A 12,185-nucleotide genomic window follows, 5' to 3' on the forward strand; every position below is an offset into this window, starting at 1 on the left:
AAAACAATTTAAAAAATTGAATGTGTTGAGCCTTTTTATGAATCATCACTTATTAAATCAAAGCACTGCTGATTGGTTTGTCTTTTTCAAACCAAAACATTTTTGCTAAAATTTCCCACCATTTAGTTCTGCCATTGGTAGCAACAGTAGAAGCACTAGCGTAGATAGGGCACAAATGTCAGTTGGCATTTTAGCCATGCATCCTGTAGATGAGATTGCTCTCCCTGCACTAGGGAGGAGGATGTGATTCTTGCTGATAGCCACTGCTGCTGTAGTCAGCCCTGGTCTTCTTGCATTTCGCCACCCACCCCATCCTTGGCAACGCAAAAACTGACCACTGTCTGGTTCTCTAGCTGTCAAGCACACTGACAGTGCTCAGTAATAAATCATCAGCATTGTAGCAAATTGGTGGGTCAGGCATGCATTTGGAAACTTGTGTCTGACTCAGCATATCTCATAGGGATGAGCTTATTTTGCTTCAGTGGGAACTCATAAACGTGGCTCTTCCCATCAGCAATGGGACTGATTTGTGTAACTTCCCATACATTGCTATGCCAATTTGTCCCTAATATCTAAATTAAATGTAAGTGGTGGAGATAGGAGATGGAGTTTCATTTTCCTTTAACATGATTTTTCTGCTTTCATTTGCATCTCTAGGGTGAAGCTGGCCCAACTGGCCAAATGGGTCTAACAGGCCCTCTAGTGAGTATCATTTGCAATGTTTGCAATTGTATTTTCTGTTCTGCTTAATGTGTGGCTGTGAGACTGCAAACACTGATCCCTTATAAGAAGCCTGGAATGCATTCATGAGTTAAGTTTTGTTGAAAACCATGTCTAAGTATTTTAGGGATAAATTCTCTGCTGTTGTAAATGGGTGGAACTTCATTGTAGTCAATGGAGCCAGGCTAGATTTGTACCAACAGAGAACCTGGCCCATTGTGTTCTGTTGTTCCCCAGAACTCACTGAGGCCATGTAAGTACTTTCAGTAATTGCAGTAAGTCAAGAAATTAACACAAATCTAGGTTTTGGTATGACCTCTTTCCCATTGTGGTTTAGCGTGAGTAAGCCCTCTACACCCCTTTAGACCCATTCTGATTCTTTATATGAAGAGGTTTTAATATAATGAAGATCCCAAACTAGGTCTCTTTGAGTCAATAATTGAAATTCTTTCAGCTAGAAAAATATTAGCTAAGAAAACTACAGAGGATTTTTGAGTTTGTGTGTAGAATAAATGTATGGGGTGAGGAGTCTTTTCTTTCCAGCAATCTCAGAATGTTTTTACTTAGCTGGTATTTAGGGCATCTGTAAAACTATAAGCATTAGTGGCATCCAGCAGTAATTATACAGACACAGGCACCTGTGGGGTAGGAGATAAAGCCATCTGGTTTTGATACATTATCCTGTGTCATGAGGAGTGTAATATCCCTGAAATGGATCTTAGTTAGTGAATCAGCCATAAGAAATTAGATTGAGTTATTGACCCTCAATGAGTATGTAGGGAATTTACTTTTTGCAGGGTTGAATTTTGAAATACAGCTAAAAATGGAAAAGAGAAATTACAGAGCAGTTCAAATCCCTGGGGCAAAACTTGTGAGGCTGACCAAGGACATAAATTTACTTCTACTTTATGGGCACTATGGACCAGGGTATTCATTTGCAAAAAAACCCCAAAACATTGGTCTGATCCTGTAATCCTTAGTCACATGGGTAGTTTTTATTCATGCTTCTATTCTCATTAAAAACACTGAGCCTAATCATGCTCTCATTGAAATATGTGGACTCCAAATTTCGTCAGTGAGAGCAAGACTGAACTCAATGGGATTCCTCTTGAGTAAGGCCTGTCAGATCAGACTCCATTACTCTATAAGTTCTGGGGTAGGAGTGCAGTGAAAAGTTTTTATTGAAAGAAAAAGGAAAAATCAGAGAGGTTTGAAAGAAAACTAAAAAATGTTCTACACCATGGTTATTTGGCGGGGGGGGGGGGGGAGGGGGAAGAAACAGGTGAATTCTACATTCCACTTTTCATTATCCTCACACAATGAGTATTCAATTAAAGCATTTTTCTATTCTCTTTCCACAGGGTCCTAGAGGAATGTCAGGAGAAAGAGGGCGAATTGGACCACAAGGAGCTCCTGTAAGTGAATTTGAGGTTTTGCTGCTGTCTGTTAGTCCTACTGCTGTGCTTTACGTGTTGTTTATCTTAGGTCCTTTTAAAACTAAATTATAGTTGTATTTCTTCTTTCAAGTTTTGATCTTGCAAAAATTTACTCACGAGTAATTTACTCACTCTCATGCTCACATTTACCCTCACAAATTGTCCCTTTGTAGTCTAAGGCTACTGCAAGGACTAATTAGAGATTTGCAGGATAACAGCCTTAATTTAAATTTTAAAAAGCAATAACATCTGTAAGTTTCAGACATTAATTGCTACACTTTTATTAACAAAGGTGCCAAGAATAAACTGGATGCATGGGGTTCCTATGAGCGGAGCTGTACAAAACTGACAGATATGTTCACAATTTTCATTAGCTTTGTGACACAGATTTGTGATTACATTTTTTTGTCTGTAAAATTTCCGTGAAAAAGGCATTTTCACAAAAACTTGCAAAATTTGAAATCGTGTATGTTTCTGATGTGAATTAATTTGCATCTGAAAAAAAACCCTTAAAATGAAAATTTCAAAAGTAACCTTCTTTAAGTTCGAAATAGAAAAAATGGTCTCACTAAAAATGATCCTATTTTTCAATAAAAAAAGTAACTTTCATAAGTATTTCATGATATGGTACCATCTCTGAGAAGAAATGCAAACATTTCATTCCTGTGGTTTTATATTTTTAAAAAAACATTTTCACATATCTACTCATGACATTTGTGAGTTTAGTGTCTGCTATTCCCCACAATAACAAAAGTGAACTCCTGGCCCCATTGAAATCACTAGCAAAAGTCCCATTGACTTCAATGGGCTGTGATTTCACACTAAAACTTCTCCATGTCCATTCTGGGATGGATTTATGGACTGGTATAATTTAAAGACAGTTGTAAATTGACTCCTTTCACAATTACTATATTCAAAGCCAGAGTTTAATAAGAATTCAATTCCTATAAATGTACTGTCTTATCTATCTTCATATTTAGGGTGGACGTGGTTCACATGGTATGCCTGGGAAGCCTGGGCCATTGGTAAGTTCTTTTCCTTGTTCCCAGTGTTGTGGTTTTCCTTTGCCTCCAGACATTCTTTCACCAGAAGCATGAGTAACTGTTGCCATTTGTTAGTCTGATAACTGGAGGCAAATCCTGAATATCGATGCATGATTCCCGATACAGTCATTAAATTATTAATCACAACCGTGGAGCTGTGTGCTCTGGAAAATAAACCACCAAGATTTTGCTTCCTCTCAAGTAAGTGATTTTAATCTGTGGGGTAGAAGTCTGGTGCTTTGTTCATCTTCCCGCAGGGAACTGATGTACTGCTACATTAATGCAATGGAACCTAGATGCAAAGAGGTTAAGCATTTTAGAAATATGTATTCTAATAAAGAATAATTAATAAGAAGTTGTCTTTCTTTTCAAATAAAGATGTCAAAGGAAGTTATACCCATTGTCAGTAAGAAATAAATGAATTTCATTATTAACAGAAAGATGTGAATTTGCTACCTGGAATCCATAAAGACTATATATTTTCAAAACTTATAAGTATATATAGCCCTTTTTTTTAGAAAAGGTCGTACACTGAGCTGATGAACCAGAAGCATATGCACAAATGCATTACAAGCTGATAAACTGACTGCTTGAGAGAGAGATTTAATACAAAACACTCACATTTTCTATATAGAAGGTTATAAAAATTAAAATGATAATGCTTTTCAGTACATGATTTACAAGTAGGTTTTGTATCATAGAATAGGTTTACATTTGATCACATTTGTGTATTGTAAAAAGTTTTCAGATAAAGGAAATAGTTTAAATATATTAAAAGGTTAAATATATTTAAACTAAGTTAAAATTAAGGATTTTCATATAACAAGTGACTCTGGTCCCAGTCCTACAAATACTTATGCATAAATGTTTAACTTAATGCGTGTGAATAATCCAACTGAATACACAGAAATCAGTGGTATTACTCATATGTGTAAAGTTGAGCACATGCATAAATGTCTGAAGTTTCATGGCCTCTAGAACTGTTTACTCATTTATACTTTTTCACTATTAATGTATGACAGACTTCCACCAGAAATATACTTTATTCTTTTTGGTTTCTTGCAAATGTCACTTGCTAAAAGCATCTGCTAAAGTTATTGCCTATTGATACAAAAATGTGATGTGCCTGTATGCTGAATCGTCCATTCAATATGAGGCACACTTGTCCAAAGTTAAAAATTTAACTGTTTAAGTACATAGTCTTTCTTCACTAATGATAGTGTGAGGCTTTGCATGAACAATGCAAGAAGAAGCAAGGAAGAGAAGAAAGGAAACTGAGGTTAACAATGGACAAAGCCTAAACGCACAAGTGGCCTTGTAAATAACATGTAGTTAGTAGATTAAGAAATAGTGAGAAGAGTAATGTGTGATAAGCTTGCAGCTGCAGCTTTTCATGCTATCATACTTTTCAGCTCATGGACAGTTCAAGATCTGTACAGGAATTGATTACAAAAATTAGTTGACCAATAATAAAGTGTGTGATACAATATAGTAGCCAATAGTATTACATTTGAGTGTGTATACAAGCTGATTCATGATTATGTATGTTGGAGTTGTGGTGCATCCTAACACAGCCTCCTACACCTAAGCCTGATCTCAAGTGTAGCTTTATGAAACGCCATAGAGAAACCTCAGTGACGAGTCTGATTCGAACCAAGTTTTTGAATTCAAGAGGCTGGATAAAACTTTCTCCCAGAACTGGATGAGGTGTTCTGGATGTGCCGAGTAGAAAAGGTCTTGGAGGGAATCCCAACATGCTGCAGTGAGGAAACAGTATTTGTCCATGTGTTGCACAATAGACTGTACTGTTGTAAACTCCATTAACCAATAACTGAGGATGAGAAAAGTTCAAGCTAAGAGTGTATATAGCTGTCAAGTTCAATGATCTGGTGCATCCTTCAAAGAAGGGTAGCCACAACTATTACAGTACTTTAAAATAAAAGATTTAAAGGATTTTTCAATATTTTAAAACAATTCTATAACAGAAAAAAATTGGATCTCAAAACAATCATCCTGAACTTCTAGATGAAGCATAAATATTTCAGTGGACTTCCAACATGAGCTCAACACACTGGGCATGACATCTAGTTGGCTAATATGTCTGGTACGTTCACTAACAATCATCACAGGGAGATACATGATGTCTAAACATGATCTCTCTGGAGAAAGTGCTATCCAAATATATGATGAATTGGGTAAGTACAAAAAAATATGTTGTAATGCTAACATTATCATTGAAACGAGAGAGAGATTTGGCAGACCCCGTGTTCATGACCCAATAAATTGGGATGTAGCTTTTTCATAAATACATTAAATGAGCTGTTACAGCAGCGCTTTAGTAATTCACTAAAAGGTTGCTGAAAGAAACGTTCTCCATAATTAATGGTCTGTGGAACAGATTGTTCTTACTGAGTTTGTCAGTAGAAGCTTCATTATATAAAACATTCTTTCACAGGATATGTCATGTTCCCCAAAGAGGGTGCAAAGCCAGCAAAAGACAATGAAAGGGGAATCATTTGGGAATACACAGTTGCACTGAATATTTAGTGTTGATACTGGACGCTTCGTGATTAGTGTGGATACCAGTGAGGCATGGTATGCCCGATTTGCAGATTAATAAGGTTTAATGTGCAAGGTTTTATATAAATATACTAGTTTAATATAAAGCCTAAAATTAACCACAATGTATTATACTTACTAAACTTGGAGAGCTAAGCAGTTGCTTAGAAGACTGTATATAGGAATGGTGTTTTTCTGGGGGCCCCGCCAGGGAGTTAGTGGATTTTTTGGTTTGACTGGCAGCACCTTTTGTGGAATTAGGTGTTGATGGAGCATGCCCCTTTGTTTAAGTGGTGACATTTTATACCTTTTTATATATAGTTTTTACTTAATTACCTTTTTAATAATTATTGCATATTTTATTAACTACATTGGGTTTTTACCCTGGACTACATTTTATTTTTACCATGATAATTGGGCTTGTTAAAATGACATTTGGTGATAGGAGGGGTGGTGAAAAAGTATGCCCCTTAGCAGTGGAAAAGTGTAGCCCCAGATGTTTAAGGATAACTTGTTATTCCCCTTACCGTTATTTATGTGCAGCTGCAAGCATACATGTTATGTATTTCGTCTTATTATGTGCCATGCTATGCAGAAACTGAGACATCTGCAAGGTTACTCAGTATTTTCTATTTGTCTCTTCCAACCGGAAAATGTTAGGCTGCTTGGGTCAAAATAGTCAAGCAAGCAACTTAAACTATGCTAGCCTTAAAACTATGGCCAGACAACTTAAATTGCACTAGGCCTCCAACATTTAGGACCATTGCACACCACTATCCAAAGGCTATAGAAGGATGAGTGTTTAGTACATAGTACTAATATATAGAAGGATGAGTGTTTAGTACATCTGTTCAGCCCACCCAGCACCATAGCAACAAAAAAGCAGTATTAGTCTACCACTTGGTTGAAGCGACATTATGCTTGACATCCATGGAACTTGTATGTCCCCAGTGCATTTACCTGTTATTTTTGGATGCAATTGTGTCAATTATGTTACTTATTTTGGACTATATGCCTCCCTTAATATGCCTCAGTGTTTTCGTGCTGTTAACTTAATTAGGATAATTGTTGGCAACATTTGGATTTGCATGAACAGATCAAGAGCAATATAGGGCCTAATCTGCACAATATGAGTTCTGTTGGGGTTTTTCCCTATATAGAGAATGCAGGACTGTTAGAGTTATTGATCATAAAGGTCTTGTGGTTTGAATGATTATGAGTATCATGATTCACAGAGATTTTGATACAGTTACTAACCTATTACTAAATTGTACTATAAATAAGATACAATGCTGTATTAATGTTATATAAGAACATCTGAATTTCACTGGTTGAATAGTTTTGTTGATTTGACATGTCTGATGGAGGTGCATTGATACAAAATAGATTTAATCTTTTATTAGTATATTTATCTAAGTTTTGTTTAGCTATTTGTAATACTGTCTCATACATCATCTATATCACAGTATGGAGAGATTTTACAGATAGAAAGTATAAGTGGAAAATCAGTGTCAATCTTTATGATTATTTTGGTTTTTTTAGTACCCTTCAACAGTAACATGATCATAAAATAGAAGAAATAGTATATTTTTAATGAAAACTGAAACTCTAAAAAGATTATAATTAAAAACTGTTTTGATTGGTATTTGGAAGTTGACATATGAATCAAGAGCTGTAACATTGATAATATCAGTAAACAAGTACTTAATTAAACCATTATATTTATAAGTGGTATTCAGTTCATAAAACCTATGTACGTTTGCAATATTTATGGAAGTAGTTTGCCTTTCTTTTGCGGCAATATGTTTTGTGATTGGACATTGCATTTAAACTAAGAAACTCCATTTCCATAGGCTTTCATCAGTGGTTAAGCTACTAGTTTTGTGATACTTATTGTGGAAATACCACCTCATGTACTTTATTTGTTTTCTGTAGGGACCACTTGGTATAACTGGTTCTCCTGGTTTTCCGGGTCCTCCTGGTATAAAGGTAGGAGAAGATAATTTTTATTTTTTTTTAGTCTGTTTGATCATATTTGATTTCCATATGCCTACAGTTAAAAGAGACCTCCTTCAGTATGTGGAATTCAGCTTCACCAATGAAAAGAAGGTCCTTAATAGGTGACTGTGAATTTCACTCTTAATTAACGCCTGGAGATACAAGCTAGAAACAGCAACTGTGATGAAGCACTAGGTTTTGACAGAATAAAGCCATGGTCATAGGAGAAAATTTTTTTAAAAAGTGAGAAAAATGGGTTTCCTGCTGAAGCAACGCTTACAGAGACCAGTTGGGTGAGGCAATATCTTTTTGGATCAACTTCAATTGGTGAAAGAGACAAGCTTTTGAGCTTCCACAGAGCTCTTCTTAATTAGAATATTATGTTAAATCATAAGGCTGTGAAATCAACTAACTGGACAGAGTTGAATCTGTAGATCCATCCCCCAGGAAACTGAGACAGCTGCAGGAAATAGCAGTTTTAATGTGAATTGGCAATGCACCTGGGTTACTGTGCCATAGAATAACAAAGGAATGATCTAAACAAAAGAGGTCATAAAGCAGTTGTGCACTCATAAAAGGTTAGCCTTATCCCCCTCTTTCCACCCCATCCCCCCAAACATCCTTTAAACCTCTACAAAAGAGGTGATTTGGCTCAAGGAATGGGAACAGATTAAAACTTTTCTAAACTTCCATTTATTAAGAGTGATGATTTTCTGGTAATCCTTATGTTTTGGATGACGTATCCAATGCTGGCTAACAAAGATATTAAGATTATCATCACAGCATTAACAATAAAAATCAGCGTTTATTTTAGAGTATTTAGTTGTTCTTTTTTAAACCTCATTTTTGCTTTTACTCTTCTTATCCTAGTTGTGCTTGTTCTCTTTTCCATGTCATTTATAATCGGCCAGTGGGTGTGAGTGTGACATTTAGAAATTTAAATATGCTGGTGACCCAGGTTCCAAGGAGTTGCTACTTTCTCTTTCTTTTCATATGAACTTTGTAAAAGGAATATTTACGAGAAAAATTAGTAATGTCAGACTAACTCATGGGTTTGTTACGAGCCTGCTCGAGGGGCACCATGTTGTTGTGTTGCCTCAGAAGCAGACTGGAAGGTAGATTGTGACACCGGCAAATTGATGGCAAATTGTGACGCACACAATCAACAATTGAATGCCACTGCAGTAGGGGGAGAGACCAAATGGCCCTGTACGCCTTCTCCAGTTCAGCCTAAATGGGAATGGGAGACTCAGTTTCCTTACTCCTGACTCCTCAGAGAGCTCTTTAGAACTCGAGTAATGAGTATGACTAATTGCATGACCAAAAACAAAGCTAGGTCATGATTGCTCAAGAGGCGCTGAGACCCTACATGTATCTGAGAACCTACCTCAGCAAATCTGATCCATCTGCTTTTTGTGAGTTTTTGTGGAAAGGATAGGGTGAAGGGGATAGCTGAGATGTTCTCTTACAGTGGAGTTCTGCAGGTATAACTGAGAGAAGAATACAGCCCGCAGATTTTTTTTATTGCTTGTGACAATGCATAAGAGTAAGACGGAAATAATAGAGCTTGACTCTCAGATCCCAGGCTGAGTTTGAAGCACTGTCAGAACCTCCACCCCCATCTTTTTACATGGAAAGGGAGCACATTTAATATGAAAGTCATTGAGAGATAATAAGCATGGGACCTTACAATGACAAATTCTCTTTAACATTTGATGTCTCATGACTTTGACCACTACAAATTAATCCTGTACGTGAAAAGAAAATCTATTCCTTAATTGCAAAGTACAGTAATAATGGAGTACAACACCTTAAGGGCAGGAATACCCCATATTTTATTAAACTTTTCAAATTGTAATTTCAAAGGATGTTAAGGTATTTGATTCCTTATATACACTGACCAAATGGCATTTAAATCCTCCTGTATGAAGTGCTAAAACATTGTGTCATGGAAACTAAAAAGCTATGTGAAACTCCATAATTCATATAAGAAAAATTCTAGCTGAAATGTAGTAAAACTAAAACTGTAATAAATATTTTGGCAGGCCATGATGGTTCTGTGTTGAAGTCATCCTCACAACCTTTGCATAGGATGATGGAGGGGTCATCTCCTGCTCCAGTGGAAATTTACTCCATGCTCTGATCTGACACAATTGCAACCATCTCACTTGGGGGTTTTTTCTGGTTAATTTCTGACCTCCTTTCTTTTTCTCTTCCCCTTCTCGCTTTTTTCTCTTTCCCCTCTTCTATGTCTTTTTCTTCTTTTCTGAGTTTTTCTTCATTGTTTTAAGATCCTTTTTTTAACTCTTTTTCTGGATTTGTTTTCTTCCCATCTTAGTTCTTGTCATGCTGCTCAAGATGTGGGTTGGAGACAACCCCTATGGTCTAAGCTGAGCTGCACTTGCACTGATGGCTGAGCAGAAAAAGGGACTTGAGCCAGTGGATCACTGTCTGAACTGTATATGAGAGCTTGCTTTGAAGGCATTCAAGGAACTGCACAATATTTACCCACAGCTATCAGAGCATATCTGCCATTGGTTTGAGGAGGACCCAGGGTCATGCAGTATCCCCACTCTCCTTCCCCCTCAACACTGCTCCTCTCCTATATGCTGAATTCCCACAAGTGGTAGAAAATTATTTAAACATATTTCTCTATTGGCTAGATAGCCAAGCTCAGCAGATGTTATATGTTGTTTGTACAGTTGGCAACATTCACAAAACAATTCTCTGAAAACAAGGCTAATACAACCATCTGTATAATGTATTAGACTAAATTATAAACATTTTAATGCATGGCAGAAAAAATAGAGCAATGTCTAAACAAAACAAAGCATCTAAATAAATGTTTGAAGGCGCTGAAAAGGGAAGAAGCAATGGGATATATTTTAATGGCGGAACTACTTTCAGGCTTGGACTCTCAGGTGGTGTAAATTGGTAAAGTTGCATCGAGGTCAGTAAAGCTAGGCAGATTTACACCCTCTGAGGATCTGGCCTTCAGTCCTGAAGATACAATTTTAGTGTAGCATCAGTTCAAAAAGGCAATTAGTCCACGTAAGGATAAAATTGAAGACATACCCGAGTGAATTGCCATGCCAGCATAGATCCATCTAGTCTCACAGTCTTTTTCAGACAATGGTCATTACTGCATAATTCATTTGGCTACTTTGGACTATAGGCAAGCCTACCACATTACAGTGTTTAATTCTTTTTTAATACTTAGTGTTTGTATCAAAACAATCCTGTAGCAGTGAGCTCCATGGGTTAATTTATACTGCTAGAAGAGGCATTTCTTCTTATCAATTCTAATTTATATAAAGTTTTAAGTCTCAGCTGCAAACAATGCAAACAAAAGCTATTGAATCAACCAATACTGACATTACGATGAACATTTTTGTATGGGATTCTTTCTGCTGTGCTTTCTTCTGTTACATAGTAATTCTGTTCACAGGGTGATTTGGATAAATTATACTGGATGTCATGCTGTTTCTCTTCTGAAAGAAAGTTGCTTTGTATACATATCGACTATGGGGCAAATTGTGGTTTCAGTTTCAAAGATATAAATTCTGACAGACTGAGGGCAGAATTAGGTTCTTATATATGCAATACCCTTTCCTAATATTGAAGTATATGGATGTTTGAGTTCCATTGCTATCTAAGAAATGCACTATTCCCTGTTAATTATCATGTGCTGCTTTAAAAAAAAAAATTCATAACTGAGTGACTGTTTTCTCTTGTGAAACATTAGGGTGAAGCTGGTCCAACGGGTGCACGTGGCCCAGAAGGTCCTCAGGGACAAAGGGGTGAAACAGGGCAATCCGGTCCAGCAGGATCACAAGGACTTCCTGTAAGTTCATCAGACTTTGGATGCTTGTTCCCTGACTGCCTGCACACTTTCTACCCAAAGCCAGGGGTCTCAATACCGTACTATTGTGAGCAGAAAATTCACCACCAAAGTATCTTTAGAAAGGAAAGACATTGTTCATGTCTTCCTATTGTTTTTATTACAAATGCCTTTTAGATAGATGAATAAAAACATTTGCAAATTAAATGTTACACATGCTGATAGAAACTGTCATCCTTTGAGTACTTATGCTCCAGCTTAACTTTTAGCAAGTAAATAGTCCCATTGACTTTCATGCTTAAAGGTAAGAATATGTATGTTTGGAGAATTGGGGCCTAATGGTGAGCTTTTGCAGTGTCTACATACTAGCCTTTATTATCTGCTCTTCAGAGGAGGCACAAGTATATGTCTTACAATATATTTTCATGCCTCCATTGATACACTCATTAGAATTTGTTATAATGATTCATATGCTGTTTTTAGGGGACTGTAGGAACAGACGGTTCCCCTGGTGCTAAAGGCCCAACAGTGAGTAATCAAATCAACTGTATAAGGAATTTTGGTTATGGATGCCATTTTTAATGTCGA

General features: G+C 36.7%; 1 protein-coding gene across 1 annotated transcript in view; it reads left to right on the top strand.

Moving 5' to 3' along the window:
- Positions 1-12,185, top strand: part of LOC137153562 (collagen alpha-2(V) chain) — a 76,639-nt gene that overhangs the window by 23,351 nt on the left and 41,103 nt on the right. Inside the window, exons 10-15 of the mRNA XM_067549045.1 lie at positions 658-702; positions 2,082-2,135; positions 3,137-3,181; positions 7,694-7,747; positions 11,502-11,600; positions 12,081-12,125. Of these exons, the coding sequence (XP_067405146.1) occupies positions 658-702; positions 2,082-2,135; positions 3,137-3,181; positions 7,694-7,747; positions 11,502-11,600; positions 12,081-12,125 (342 nt within the window). The remainder of the gene's footprint in view (positions 1-657; positions 703-2,081; positions 2,136-3,136; positions 3,182-7,693; positions 7,748-11,501; positions 11,601-12,080; positions 12,126-12,185) is intronic.

This window comes from Emydura macquarii, unplaced genomic scaffold (genome assembly GCF_026122565.2).
Source record: "Emydura macquarii macquarii isolate MOO-44397 ecotype Brisbane River unplaced genomic scaffold, CSIRO-AGI_Emac_v2 contig_1253, whole genome shotgun sequence".
Lineage (NCBI taxonomy): Eukaryota > Metazoa > Chordata > Testudines > Chelidae > Emydura > Emydura macquarii.